The 13,443-nt window shown below is 52.1% G+C and overlaps 2 protein-coding genes across 3 annotated transcripts in view; both read right to left on the bottom strand.

Moving 5' to 3' along the window:
• Window positions 1-13,443, bottom strand: part of HOGA1 (4-hydroxy-2-oxoglutarate aldolase 1) — a 26,822-nt gene extending 13,379 nt beyond the window's left edge. For both annotated transcript variants that reach the window (XR_003586623.3, XM_004020082.6), the window contains exons 1-5: window positions 13,207-13,443; window positions 1,807-1,935; window positions 1,487-1,614; window positions 846-980; window positions 473-569 (exon numbers count right to left, since the gene is read on the bottom strand). Coding sequence is in view for 1 of the 2 variants with exons in the window: in XM_004020082.6 (XP_004020131.3) it covers window positions 473-569; window positions 846-980; window positions 1,487-1,614; window positions 1,807-1,935; window positions 13,207-13,417 (700 nt within the window). In the remaining variant the exon portion in view is untranslated. The remainder of the gene's footprint in view (window positions 1-472; window positions 570-845; window positions 981-1,486; window positions 1,615-1,806; window positions 1,936-13,206) is intronic.
• On the bottom strand, window positions 1,942-9,604 carry C22H10orf62 (chromosome 22 C10orf62 homolog). Its single transcript, XM_012103168.3, has 2 exons — window positions 9,514-9,604; window positions 1,942-9,324 (listed from the first exon to the last, which is right to left on the bottom strand). Exons 1-2 carry the CDS (start codon window positions 9,602-9,604, stop codon window positions 8,363-8,365), a joined length of 1,053 nt encoding a protein of 350 aa, XP_011958558.2. The 3' UTR covers window positions 1,942-8,362.

Raw genomic sequence — 13,443 nt, 5'->3', positions numbered from 1 at the left:
CTAGGATCCTAGACTGCAGCAGAGTCTGCTCAATCAGCTGAAGATCCCCAGGCCAACCCTGCAGGCCTGACAATTCATTCTAGCCTGGGCCCAGGGAGAGAGGAAAATGCACTCCCAGACTGGTGGGAAGCGCCCCAAGGCCTCTGCCCTTAGAGGATGATTTACAAGGTGAGATTAAAGGAGCTAAATTTGTCACCTAAGCAGGGAGCTTGGGACTTAGAACAAACTGCAGGCATCTCCACTACAGGCCAGGGGATTGTTCACAGCCACCCTCCTCTGCCTAACAAGGTCACTTAGAAGCATCCACTATTCAGATAAGTAAGTGGTGAGGCATATCTCTGAGGTTTCCCAGCAGGCAGGCTGGCAAAAGCCCCCTGTCCACACAGTCCTGGCCTTCAGCGTCTTTCCCAGAAAAACCCAGCTGCCTGTATCATGACCACTTGTCACAGTCTGAGAGGACTAGGAGGCCTACCTATGGCATAGCTGGCCAGTAGGAAGCCAGCCGATCCGGCCAACACCTGGAAATCCTGACTCCTGGTCTTGTGAACAATCAGCCCAATCCTGGTCACCTGTAATAACGGCCAAGCTAGTGTGAGAGCTGGGCCCACAGGCTCTGCTGCCGGCCTGGTTGGGGACTGGGGGCTGGGGGCTGGGCAAGTGGGGGAGAATGAGAGTCAAGGTCCCAGAGAGATGCCCCCTTGATTCAGACGAACCCCAGAGAGCCCAGAGGACAGAGGGAACCCACACCAGAGCCCAGGACTGAAGCAGGTCCTAGAGCTGCCCTGAAGTCAGTATCAAAGGAGAAGAGAAGAAGGAGTCCCCGGCTAAGGGCCACTGCCACTCACGTCACCCCCGCTGTCCTTGATGCCCACAATATTGGGGTGCTGGGAAAGCGTGGCCACTGCATCCACCGGCAGGTCCAGCCCCGTGTTGGCTGGGACGCTGTACAGCACCACAGGAATTGGAGACAGATCAGCCACCTGAGGGCGCAGAGAAGAGAGGGGGGCAGTACCACAGGAACTGGAGACAGGTCAGCCACCTGAGGATGCAGAGAAGAGGGGCCGCTGCCCCAGGCCCGAGGCGGCTGGAGCCTGGGGCAGTGCAGGACTGCCTGGGCTGGCCCACCTCTTGGGTGAGAAACCACAGAGCTGGGCACCCCAACTGGAAGCACTGATCCTAGGTGACACTTAAGACTGCTATGTGCCAGGCACAGCTCCAAGTCCTTTTCGTTTTGATTGATCTAATCCTCCCTGGAGGAAGATTCATTATTCCTCCCATTTGAGAAGGGCGGGAAGAGCGGCACAGCAGGGTTAGGTCAGTTGCCCACGGTCACACAGCTGGTAGCTGGTGGTGTCCCTCCCCTCTCCCAAGCTGCTGTTCACTACTCTGCTCCTTGCTTCTCCCCTCCCCTCCCTGGGCAGAATCTCTGCTCCACCCAGCTTCCTCTGGGCCCAGGCCTCAAACCCACACCCCCACCTTAACCCACCTTGGTGTAGTGGTGAATGAGGGCGGTGCTGCTCATGCGGCCACGATAGTAGCAAGGGGTCACCACCATGGCGGCGTCAGCCCCAGCCTGGGCCATGCTCACGGTCATCTCCACCGTGGCCTGAGTAGCTACAGGAGGAAGAAAGAAGTCTTCCCTACAGGCCATGGTGGGCGAGGGCGGAAGGGAGAGGACCAGACTAGGACCGAGGCAAGCGAGGGACGCAGAAGAGACAGACAAGACCTAGACTGAACCCAGCTCCAGGCCAGGGAGCCAGCCCCCCACACGCAGCCACCGCCAGGCCCGGGGAATTCAGGCCTCACACTCGCAGCCGGAGCCGGCCAGCAGGAGCTTGTCCTTGGGCAGGGCCTGGCGTGCGCGGCTCACCACCTCCAGGCGCTCACTGCTGGTCAGGAAGGGGAACTCGCCATTGGAGCCCTGGAGCACGAAGCCTGCAAGAGAAGCAAGACCCTACTACCTGCTTGTGAAAAACTGGCCGTCGGTCTTAACTCACCCAGGTTCCTACCTCCCCAGCACCGCTGTTTTTCACACATTTCCTTCCCATCTTTGTCCTGAGGCAGGCAGAGTGTTGTCCCCTATTGCAGTGACAGTGTTCACACCATTTTTTTTTGTTTTAATGAGATATTTCAGCATATCAAAAAGAATAGGTAATAATATAATCCACATCAGTGTACCCAGCACCCTCGACCACCTCCCCCCATCTCTTCCTCATCTCTGGCCTGTCTCAAGTGTTCATGGTTCCCATTCGTGTCTTTGTACCCTTAAAACACAAATCTGGAGCCATAAACAATATATAATGGGTTTTTTGCTTAATAAGACTTTATAGAAATGGAATCACATAATCTTCTGCTCTTTGCCATTTTTGCTCACCATTAGGTTTTGAGCTTTGTCCACAGCGGTACAGAGAGCCCCGATTCATTCGTTTTCATTGCTATGTAATACTCTCTTGTGAAGTTAGACCACAACTTAACTTTTCATTCTCCTTTTGGCATAATAGAATATTTCCTATTTTGCTATTATAAACAACGCTGAAACCAACAGTTTAAGAGTTTCTCTCAGTTTAGATACTTAGGTGTGTACTGGCTGAGTCGCAGGTAAATGCACTTTCACGTGCCAGACTTCCAGTTAGCCAGTCCATATGTAGCAGCACAGAGGGAAAACCTGTGAGTGCTCATTCACATCAATACTGAGTGTTGTCAGAACAAATTCTTGCCAATTTTCTGGATCAAAAGTGGCATCTCATTATTTTATTTTGCATTTCCTGTTTTATCCAATTTGTGAGGTTTCTAACATTAGAGGTGTCAATCACTTCATATCCCCAAGAGACCAGTAGAACTGATGCTCTTCAACTGCATCTAAAGAGAATGCAAAACCATTTTCCTCTCAGCTTTTTTCATTCAACTTTCTCTTTCCTCTTCTTTCTCCTCTCCATCCCATCCCCAAATTTTTTCCCTTAAATGGAGCATACGATACACAAAGATTATTAATACATAGAAGACTATTGGGGAGAAACGAAAGAAAGTGGGGGCTATATTAATATACAAAATCGCTGCCATTCAGTTCTGACAGAGATTGGAGGTTCCTGACAGTCAAAGCTAAAAGGGAAATGTAGTCAGCTGACAGATATGTAGAAATCAAGATAATGCAAAGCAGCTGCCCTGGAGAAACACAGATTTTCCTGGCACTGGGACCGAGAAAGATTGTTCCCGTGAGTCATCCTTAAGAGGACACAGTGTTGGTGGGGAGTCAGCTTTACACCACAAGGCTTTCTCTGTGCTGTTCACTATCCCATCAAGTCTACTGAGCGGGCTGCTGGAAGAACTTCCTGGATACTTAGCATTTCTCCCCCAGGTTCGTGTCTTGGTAACATTGCAGAGGCAAATAGCTTTCTGCTTCTGTTAGATCATCGCCTCAGCATCAGCTCTTCCACGTCAGGCTAGGAGCCCATGGTAGAAGCCTTCTTCTCGCTCACTGATTTCTCAGTGGATCATCCCACTCGCAGAGTTGCCAACCCCAGAGAGGGCTCCAGTCCAGCCATGACAGGCCCAGTAGCCTCTGGCTAAGGATTTAGAGGCCAAGCTTCAGCGCCTGCCTCCCCAAGCCCTCCTGAAGGGGGCTTCTTGATGCAGACATCTCTCTAGCCATAGTCACTCACTGCCAAGTCCCCTTTCATTCTGGTGGCCAAGTCCAGAAACCTCCATGTCCCACAGGTGGACTTGGCCTAAACAGCAGGATGGCTGGGTCTTGAGCTTGGCCGGGGGTGGGAGCAGGTGGGCGAAGCAGGCCCTGTGCTCCAGACTCCTAGTGGCCTCTCCTCGTTTTACTTAAGGGAGCATCCAACCCAGACCTGACTCTCAAGAAGGCAGTGAGTCCAGGCTGGGGAACAGGAAGGGTGATGGAGTCAGGCAAGCGCTGGACTCAGGCCCCTCTGGCTGTTGGGCAAGTTACATGGCTCTCTTGAGACTCCGGACAATAAGGGCACTTCAGGCCTACCTTATAGAGCTGTCTTAAAGGCTCAAATGAGAAAATGTATGAGAGAAAAAAAGCACTTTGAAGTCTGTGAAGTGATACTGCCAAGAACCCCCTCCTTTTCCTTGACCAGATGTCCAGGTTCGGGCCCAGTATGCCGCTGGGAGTGGAGGCGTGGCTAAAGAAGAGGAAAGACCAGAACTCAGGATGGGTGGCAGATAAGGAAAGTGAGCGCTGGGGAAGCAGGGAGCAGCAGAGCTGGCACCAAGAGCCCAAGGTTAACTCCCAGTGTGGCCCCTTGCCAGCTCTGATCTCTTGAGCAAATAGCTTAATCAAACTTCAGCTTCCTCAACTGGAAAATGGGGGTAATTTTAGTGCCCTTTTTAAAGTTATGTGAAGTTTAAATGAGATCCTATTTACAAATGCCTACAATAGACAGAACCCAGCACTCAAGTAGCTATAGTCATTACGGAGTCAGAGGAAGTGCTCAAACCTTAAAACTGGATCATGGCAACTTTCAGTCTGAGGAGGGGGACGGTGGCTGGTATGGGAGGGGAGGATGCATTCAGGGACCTCTCAGCCCCTCCAGCTCTGACAGGAAAGAAGCTCATGTGAGAAGCTTCTCTCCTTTGCCACATGGTTACTCTGGGTCCTCTAGGAGCCAGTGTGGCCTGATAAGGGGAGTTGGGTGGAGGCTGAAGACACACAAGCAACAGGGTGACTTACTGTGGCCAAGAGGAAGCACAATCTCTTTTACATAAGGAGCTTCTCCAGTCAGTATCACACACCTTGGCCCATCATCATTGCCACCTCCTCCGAGAAGTCTTCTTGGAATCCAGTCTTCCCTGAGCATGTTTCCTCTGAACTTCTCTTGCCTGTTCCTAGTCCTTCCCTGCTGTCTACTCAAAACTGCGTGGAGATCCTCAGAATCCTTCGACCTCCCTTACCCCCACCTGTTGGGACTAGGAAAAATTTCTCCAACTGGCCTCTGCTGTGAAATGAGGAAATTGAACAGACATTTTCCTAAGTCCTCCTTGGCTTGAGGCTTTGGAGTCACTTTCCAGGCTTTTCCTCCTCCTCTGTTGCTGATCTCTAAACACTCCCTTCCAGCCAAACTGACTGTCAGAGCCCCCAGACACATGACCATCTTCCTGCAGTACGCCTTTGCTCCTGTTCTTCCCTCTGCCCAGAACACCGCCTTAGTCGCAGCCCCCCACATGCTGCAAGGACCTTGAAGCCTTCCTCAAACCCCCTCCCCACTGGACTCCACGGTGTTTTGTCCTTGCTCAGCACTAGTCTAGAAGAATCTAGGTCAAGGATAGCATCTGCCTCATTTTGGCCTCCTCTGTGACACCTAGCACACTGCCTGTTGACCTATGTGTTGACAATTGGTAGTATGAAAGAAAAATTATCCCAAACCTGGTCTGGGGCAGAACTTTTCTGCATGATGTAATTCATAACCTCCCACTAGGAAGAAAGGAAAGTTCCTGATGAAATGCTGAAGCAATTTCCTAATGAGTTTTAATGGAATTAAGCCTTGATCTGGGAAACCAGCCACCCCCCGACCCCCAGCAGACTCTCAGGCAAGAGGCGAGTGACTGTTCACTTTTCTATCTAGTCTAACAATGATTTAACCATTCTCTTTTCTTATAAAAATATCCTCACCAAGAGTTTATACTTGAATTGGCTCCTTAGAAGCTATTTTCCCTGAAGTACAACTGTAGTAAAACTTTGACATGAGCTCATAACTGAATTGTTCAATAATTTTTTGACTTTTAACTTGAACTACCTTCAGATTTACAGGAAAGCTGCAAAAATGGTACAGAGGATTTCCATACATCCCTCCGTCATCATACCTAATTAGAGAACAGTGATCAAAACTAGACAGTGAACATGAGTACTAACTGCAGACCTTATTTGAAATTTTTGCCAGTGTGAAACTTTTTAAAAGCTAAGATTCCAAAGTCATAATTAGCTAATCTGAAATTTTATGTATTAAGTTTTAAATAAGGGATTTAAGGTCTTTCAAATAAATGCACAAATTTTAACAATCATTTTCAGAAGCCCAAACTTACTGCTTTTGGTTTCTAATTAGCATCTTCCAACATTTTCCAGTACGATTGGCTCCATTTTTTTCCCAATTAAGATTTTTATTATGAAGTACCTTACACACACACATATCAACATTTATATAGTCACTGATTAGCAGTGTCAGAAATATTCAAATACTCCTAACTGTGCTCCATAAAGTCACAATTGACTACATTTAGAGTGTTTATAGATTTATCCATTCTTTGCAATGATTCTAGGCACCTCCTTCCTGAAGTTTGAGGCCCACAGTCGCTCAGTCGTGTCCAACTCTTTGGGACCCCATGGCCTGCAGCCTACCAGGCTCCCCCGTCCCTGGGATTCTCCAGGCAAGAACTGGAGTGGGTTGCCATTTCCTTCTCCAATGCATGGAAGTGAAAAGTGAAAGTGAAGTCGCTCAGTCGTGTCCGACTCTTCATGACCCCACAGACTAAAGCCTACCAGGCTCCTCCATCCATGGGATTTTCCAGGCAAGAGTACTGGAGTGGGGTGCCATTGCCTTCTCCTCACAGTTTGGAAACCACTGGTAAATCCATAATAGATACAAATGGTAAGAAATGTCTATGTAAAGGAGACACTGGGGGTTAGACAGTGCCGTGTAGCTGACTTCTCTCAAGTTTCCTGGGGAAGACAGCTGTCTCCCTTTAACAGCTTAACAGGGACGTCATCATTTGCCCCAGAAATGGCTTCTTGGGACCCAGAAAGAGGAGGTAGGGAGAGTCCCAGGCTTGTGGGTCTCTTGTACAGAGCATGTCAGGACATGTGGGAAGAGGACAGGGACAATTATGAGAGACAACAGTTCAGGGGACAGTGGGCATCAGACCAGGGAGCAGCAGAGGGCAGGGATTAGGGGTACGAGCTTTGGAGTCAGGCCACACTGGGCTCTGACCCCAGCAATATCCACCTACTGTCTATGCCACCTCTGAGAAGATTACACCTCTGAGCCTCACCTGCAAAGTGGAGATAATGTAATACCTTCCTCTTGGGTCTGTGCTGTAACATGACACAGAGCGTGGCATGTACTAAAAACTTAAAAAAAGGTGGTGGTTGGAGGGAGGGATTTCCCTGGTGGCCCAATGGCTAAGACTCCACACTCCTCATGGACGGGGTAGGCTGGTAGGCTGCAGTCCATGGGGTCGCGAAGAGTCGGGCACGACTGAGCGACTTCACTTTCACTTTTCACTCTCATGCACTGGAGAAGGAAATGATTGCAACCCACTCCAGTGTTCTTGCCTGGAGAATCCCAGGGACAGGGGAGCCTGGTGGGCTGCCATCTATAGGGTCGCACGGAGTCGGACATGACTGAAGCGACTTAGCAGAAGCAGCAGCAGCAGCAGCCACACTCCTAACACAGGGGGCCCAGGTTTGATTCCTGATCAGAAACTAGAGCCCAGATGCCGCAGCTAAAGATCCCACATACTGCAGCTAAGACCTGGCACAGCCTAAATAAATAAATATTAAAAATTTTTTAAAGGCAGGGGAGTGATTGTAGTAGGAGTGATGCTCTTGCTTAGTAGTACTGCAGCAGTGGCAGCCCCAGCCCCAGCAACAGCAGCATAAACCAGGAGAGAGTACGTAGCCCAATACCGAGGCTCTGGAGGTAGCTGGTGGGGAGGCACCAGCACGATCCCAGTGGGGGAGGGGAGGGAGCAGCACCAAGAGGACTGTAGGCCTACATCCCACCCCTACTTACTTCCAACCCGCACCGCACCGGACTCCCCCGCACCCCCCAGCTCCTGGCTGCTTCCTTCTCCTCTGGCGGCAGCAGGTAAAAACGGGAGTTGAGCCCTGTGGAGATCTCCCATGCCCAGAACCTAAGACCCCAGAAGCTAATTTAGGGATCCTTGAATCAGCCTACCAGAAGAGGACTTGGCAGGAGGAACACTCTCCCCAGAGGCCCGCCCAGACCTGGGGCTGGCCACAGAGCCTCCAGACTCAAGAGTAAGGGTATGCAAGGCTTTATTGGCTCAGCTCAGGCATTTGGCATCAGTGTGTTGCTCTCGGCTGCTCCTGGGATCTGCCTCTCCCATTTTCTCTCGGGGGTTCTGCAGGGGCCTGAGAGTCTGCCTCAGTTGCCCCAATTCTCCCCAGCTCTCCCTCACCAGGGGCTGTCAGGGGCAGACCCCACTCATGCAGCTGAAGGGGCTCGGGACCCTTTGGGGGGGGCCTGAGGAAGGAGGGACTTGGGCAGCAGCATCTTACTCTGGGCCACATAGGTTGCCCCATCAGAGAGATGGGCCACACAGGATGCCTATGCTTCTGTGCCAGCCCTGCGGGGGGAAGGGGCATCTCCATCTGTGGTTAGGTGGCTTTAAAGGGGTGGTAGCCCTGGGGACTGCGGTTGGGCAGGCTGTGGGACTGGTGGTTTGGATAACCCTGGTGGCCGTGGTGGCAGTGGCTGTGGTAGGTGTGTGTGTGGTTGGCGCCAGCTACGGTGGATTCCCGCTGGGTGAGGAAATTCCCCTTCAGCTTCATCTCCACCTCCTCGAGGGCCTTCAGCTCCTCCTGGTTGATGTCCTTGGTCTCCAGGTGGCCCGAGTTCTGGCAGGCCGTGGCCCGTTGCAGCATGGAGTTGGCCAGCTGCTGCCCCTTGGTGTCAATCTCCTTGGTACAGGCGGCCACGGCAGCCCACGTGGCCTCCTCCGCGGACGAGGACTTCGCAGACTCCTTGTGGGTCTCTTTGGTCACGGAAGTCCCAGACATTCTCTGCTTGCTGGTGAAGGTCTCCCGGTGAAGGGCCATGCCCTCGTCTCCTTGCCGCGTGGTGAAGGTCTCCACACGAACCGTGGTGCTGGCCTCCCCGCTGCCACTGTCCGGCTGCGGAGCAGCGGCGGAGCTGCTGGGCCCGGCGGTGTTGAGGCAGGCAGTGTTGCTGGCGGCCAGCTTCTCCTCGGAAAGACGGCTAAAGTGCGATTTGATCCAACTCTCATCATTCAATTTTTCGCTCTCTGTTGGCTCCTGCACCTCTTGTGTGGTCTCAGAATCTGTCTTCCTTTTCCTCTTCCTCTGCATCCACAACACGAGGCCTCCACCTCCCAGTAACAGGGCTGTCCCCAGCACCACCCTGCATGATGGTTGCTGGATGAGCTCCAAGAAGGGCTCCAGGACCCCACGCCAGGCGGGCAGAGCTAAGAGCACACTGGGCGTGGGGGAGCCCAGATGGTCTGGTTCATGCTTGAAAGGACAGGCTCTCTGAGGGTGTCTGGCAGGCAGGCCCCCCACTGCACCCTCCCTAGGATGCCCCTCCCGCCTCAGCAATAAGCCTCATTGTGAGGAAGGTGGTTGAGGGGCGGGGTAGGGAGAGACCACACAATCCTATATGTCCAACCTGACAGGAACGGCCTGAGGCCCAGACCTTTCTCCCACTCTGACAGCTGTTCCTGAGGTCAGTAAAAGAGTAGCTTCCCCAATTCTGAGTCCCTTCCGCCTCCTGCTTGGGATCTATTCTGCACACCAGGCCTTCTTATCCTTTAGTCTTTGGTTTCTTTCCGTCCTCATCTGGTGGTCCCCAAGGGACAGAGTCTGCTGGGTCAAGCTGGCCATGGTTGAAGGGCCTTCTTGACTGGGCTGGCATCCATTCCTTGTTGCCTAAGCCTCGTGCCTCCCCCCCCCCCCCCCCACCCCACTCCCCATCCCCGTGCAGGGCCTACTGCACTGTCGGCTCAGAGCATTCCATCTCCACTTGCAGCCACTAGCCCCGTTACAGAGAGGGCCCAGAAGAAAAAGGGAGAGGCTCATTCTGAAGTAACATGAGGTCACAATTGGGCTGAGAAGGCAGAAAACACAGAATAGGCGACTTCACCCAGCCCCAGATCCCTGGGGCTCTTTCAGGATAGGGGCTGCTACCTCTTGCCTTAGTGATGCCCTTGCAAACCCAGACTTTGCGCCTACTCCTGCTGCTGCCAAGTCGTGTCAGTCGTGTCCGACTCTGTGCGACCCCATAGACGGCAGCCCACCAGGCTCCCCCGTCCCTGGGATTCTCCAGGCAAGAACACTGGAGTGGGTTGCCATTTCCTTCTCCAATGCATGAAAGCGAAAAGTGAAAATGAAGTCGCTCAGTAGTGTCCGACTCCTAGCGACCCCCTGGATTGCAGCCCACCAGGCTCCTCCATCCATGGGATTTTCCAGGCAAGAGTACTGGAGTGCGGTGCCATTGCCTTCTCCTGCCCCTACTCCTGACTCCCCTGTAGATGCACACAGCTCAGGTGATGAATGGGTGGGCTGGCTGGCCAGGCTCTTGTAGTTAAAGACAATTGAGAGTTTGGCCCTCAATCCCAAGTTATACCAAGGGCCTCTCAGGGTAGAGACAGGCCTGGGTCACTCCCAGAGGCATATAGCACATTTTTTTAAATGCCAAAATACAGTTATAAAAATTGTAATATTTTAAGCATCTAACAAGTGAATGGCTTCAATATACACAAAATATTAATATGACACATCACAAGAATCCATGGACTTGCCTACATAATAAGGAAATAAGAAGCCTCAAGTTTTATGGGAAACATCATCTCTCTGCTCCTGCTGGAGTAGCGCTGGAGTAGCTCTGGGGTAATCCACTAACCTCATTTGGAAATAACAATTCAAAGTTCATCTTTGAGGTTGTTCATGGGTGTGAGTTCAGGGACAAATGGCCCTCCTGCAAAAGCCCCTCCCGCAAAAGCCCTTCCGTTTTTTCTTCGGTTATAAGTTTTATTTAAATGAATATTCTTCATTCAAATAATTAATACAAATTAATAATGCTAAATAAATAATAAAAAGTTTCAGGCAATGTCTTCCTGAAGACTCTCTTAACTGTTCACTGATTCCTCAAAGACAGATTCCCATCTCTCTTTTTTTTTATCCTATCTATATTTGCTCAGTCATGACCAACTCTGTGTGACCCCACAGACTGTATCCTGCCAGATTCCTCTGTCCATCGGATTCTCCAGGCAAGAATACTGGAGTGGGTTGCCATTTCCTTCTCCAGGGGATCTTCCTGACCCTGAGATCAAAGCCAGATCTCCAGCAATGCAGGCAGATTCTTTACCATCTAAGCCACCCAGGCAGCCTATTGATCATCTCCTGTTTGGAGAACCTTTAATTTATTGCAGGACGCCCTGGCAGTGGGATGTGTGATGGTTCCCCTGAAACCTGGGCTGCAAAAAGAGGCAAAGATCCAGCAAGAGAGACACAGATTTTCGAGCTAAAGTGGCTCATTGCCCCTTTCCCAGGCATTCTGACTGCATCCTGGGAGCTGTGACAGGGCCATAGAGACCGATATTCTCTGTGCCAGGGCCTCAGGTTTGGGCTCCTTAGAAGAACTGCGTTGAACACTGTGGCCCAGTTCTCATTCTAAAATGAGGAAACCGGATTAGAGAGTTTCAGTGGTTTTTCCAAGGTCGTAACAGGCAGAAACATACTCCTACACGTCTTCTAACCCTGGATGTTGGGTTCTTCCACACAGCGCCCTGCTCCCACGTGTGTGAGGGTAAGAGAGAGCTGAGGTGGGAGCTGACGCCTGCGTACGTTGTATGGGAAATGGACCGGTGGCTAGTCTGCCAAAGTCACAGCAGCCATGCTCCCAGGCACCCCAGTACCCCCCTGTAGCAGTGAGTGGGGTAGGGGAGGGGAAGGAAGGGTACAGAGAAGAGTCTGGGTGCACACAGACCCCAGATCAAAGTCCACCCTCCCCACCCCCTGCACTAGAGTGTCCTTGAACCTGGGAGGTGAGGCCCAGTCTTCTCTCAGAGATTCAAGGAGCTTCTTACTTTGCTTCAAGAGAATCAGGCCTCACCTGTAACCTTCAGGCTCCTGTGAGCTGGGCCCCAGCAGAAATACCCTTTGTGTCACTGCTCAACGTGGGCATCCACAGGGCACTCACTGTCCTAGGGAAGGGTCACATCGCCTGAGCACAAAGATATGAAAAGGGTCTCCTTTAGGCCAGCGGGTGCTGTCACAATGCATCTCTGCCACAGTGGCGATCATACTGTTATTCTAATCAGCGCCATCACTGGAGTCCATACCTGCTAATGAATATCACCCTCCACAGTTTACAGCATGCTCTCTCTTTCATTCTCTCAGATTTTTCTCCCAACCCTCCTATGATGTGGCCATTATTACTCCCACATGTCAGATGGGGCAACTGAGTTCTGGAGAGATTTCTCTCACAGCTAAGTCAGTGGTTGAGCTGTGGTTTGAATCGAGAGTCCATGTTCTGAACCGCTCCACTGCATCACACCGGTCAGAACCACTCCATTCCCAAGTTGGTGCTGTGTGTGCTAAGTCACTTTAGTTGTGTGCAGCTCTTTGTGACTCCATGGACTGTAGCCGGCCAGGCTCCTCTGTCCATGGGATTCTCCCGGCAAGAATACTGGAGTGGATTGCCAGGCCCTCCTCCAGGGGATCGAACCTGTGTCTCTTATGTCTCCTGCACTGGCAGTCAGGTTCTTTACCACTAGCGCCACCTGGGAAGCCCTGGGAAGTCCTGGGAAGTTGGGGCTGACCTGGGCCTATTTGTTGGAATCTGGTCTAGTGGGGGTAATGCATCGGTCGGCAGTGGAGTAAGCCAAATGTGACCGTGCAGCCTGACTTGAGTTCAAATCCCACCTCAGCCATTTATTAGCTGGAGTGACCTTGGGCAAGTGATCTCATCAGCGTGAGCTCCAGCTTCCCGTCTGTGAAATGGAGCGACTGATGGCACTGCGCCGGCTAACTGCCGTGGGTGCCGGAAGCTGGTGGGCGGGGCGGGGTGATGGGCGGGGCTTGCCCCTTTTATCTCCATTTATTGTGCCTGTGGCTGCGTTGCGTGTTGAGCTGTCCCTGATCTCAGAGAGGGGAGGCCTCTGTGTAAAGGGGGAAACGAGTCAGAGGGTGCAGGGCAGGAATTAATCTGGCCAAAGAAGGCTTTGCCCAGAAGAGGGTGCTGACAAGGCTTTGGGGGAGATGATCTTTATTCCAAGATCACAGGCCTGCAATTAGCTTCCTGTCTGCCTCCTGACCCCAGACCAGTGCCCCCCTGCTCCTCTCCTGTAATGGAATGACCCCCAGGGTGCCCGACTGTCTGTGAACAGCTCCACAGAGCCTGCGTACCCTCCTCTGGTCGCTGGCTGAGGAGACTAGGGTCATTCACACCCCTCCAACTCCCCCAGTGGACAGACCCCACTTACCTCGGAAGGGAAAGGTGCCCAGTTTATGCAGATTCTCCTCCAATTTCCCATAGTCCACCTCGGCCGTGGCAGTGAAAGGGGTGGTCACAGGTGGGTAGATGCCTGAGAGGTCCATCCTCCTGCCCTCCCCTGAGGACCAGCCTCCCAGGGTCCTGGACAAGACCCTGTTCAGCCCCAGCCTCACAGAGGACCAGACTCGGGGGATCAGCATCTCCGTAGGAGGCTAGAGATCGAGCT

Source organism: Ovis aries, chromosome 22 (assembly GCF_016772045.2).
Source record: "Ovis aries strain OAR_USU_Benz2616 breed Rambouillet chromosome 22, ARS-UI_Ramb_v3.0, whole genome shotgun sequence".
NCBI lineage: Eukaryota > Metazoa > Chordata > Mammalia > Artiodactyla > Bovidae > Ovis > Ovis aries.
This window is presented reverse-complemented; position numbering and strand designations above follow the sequence as displayed.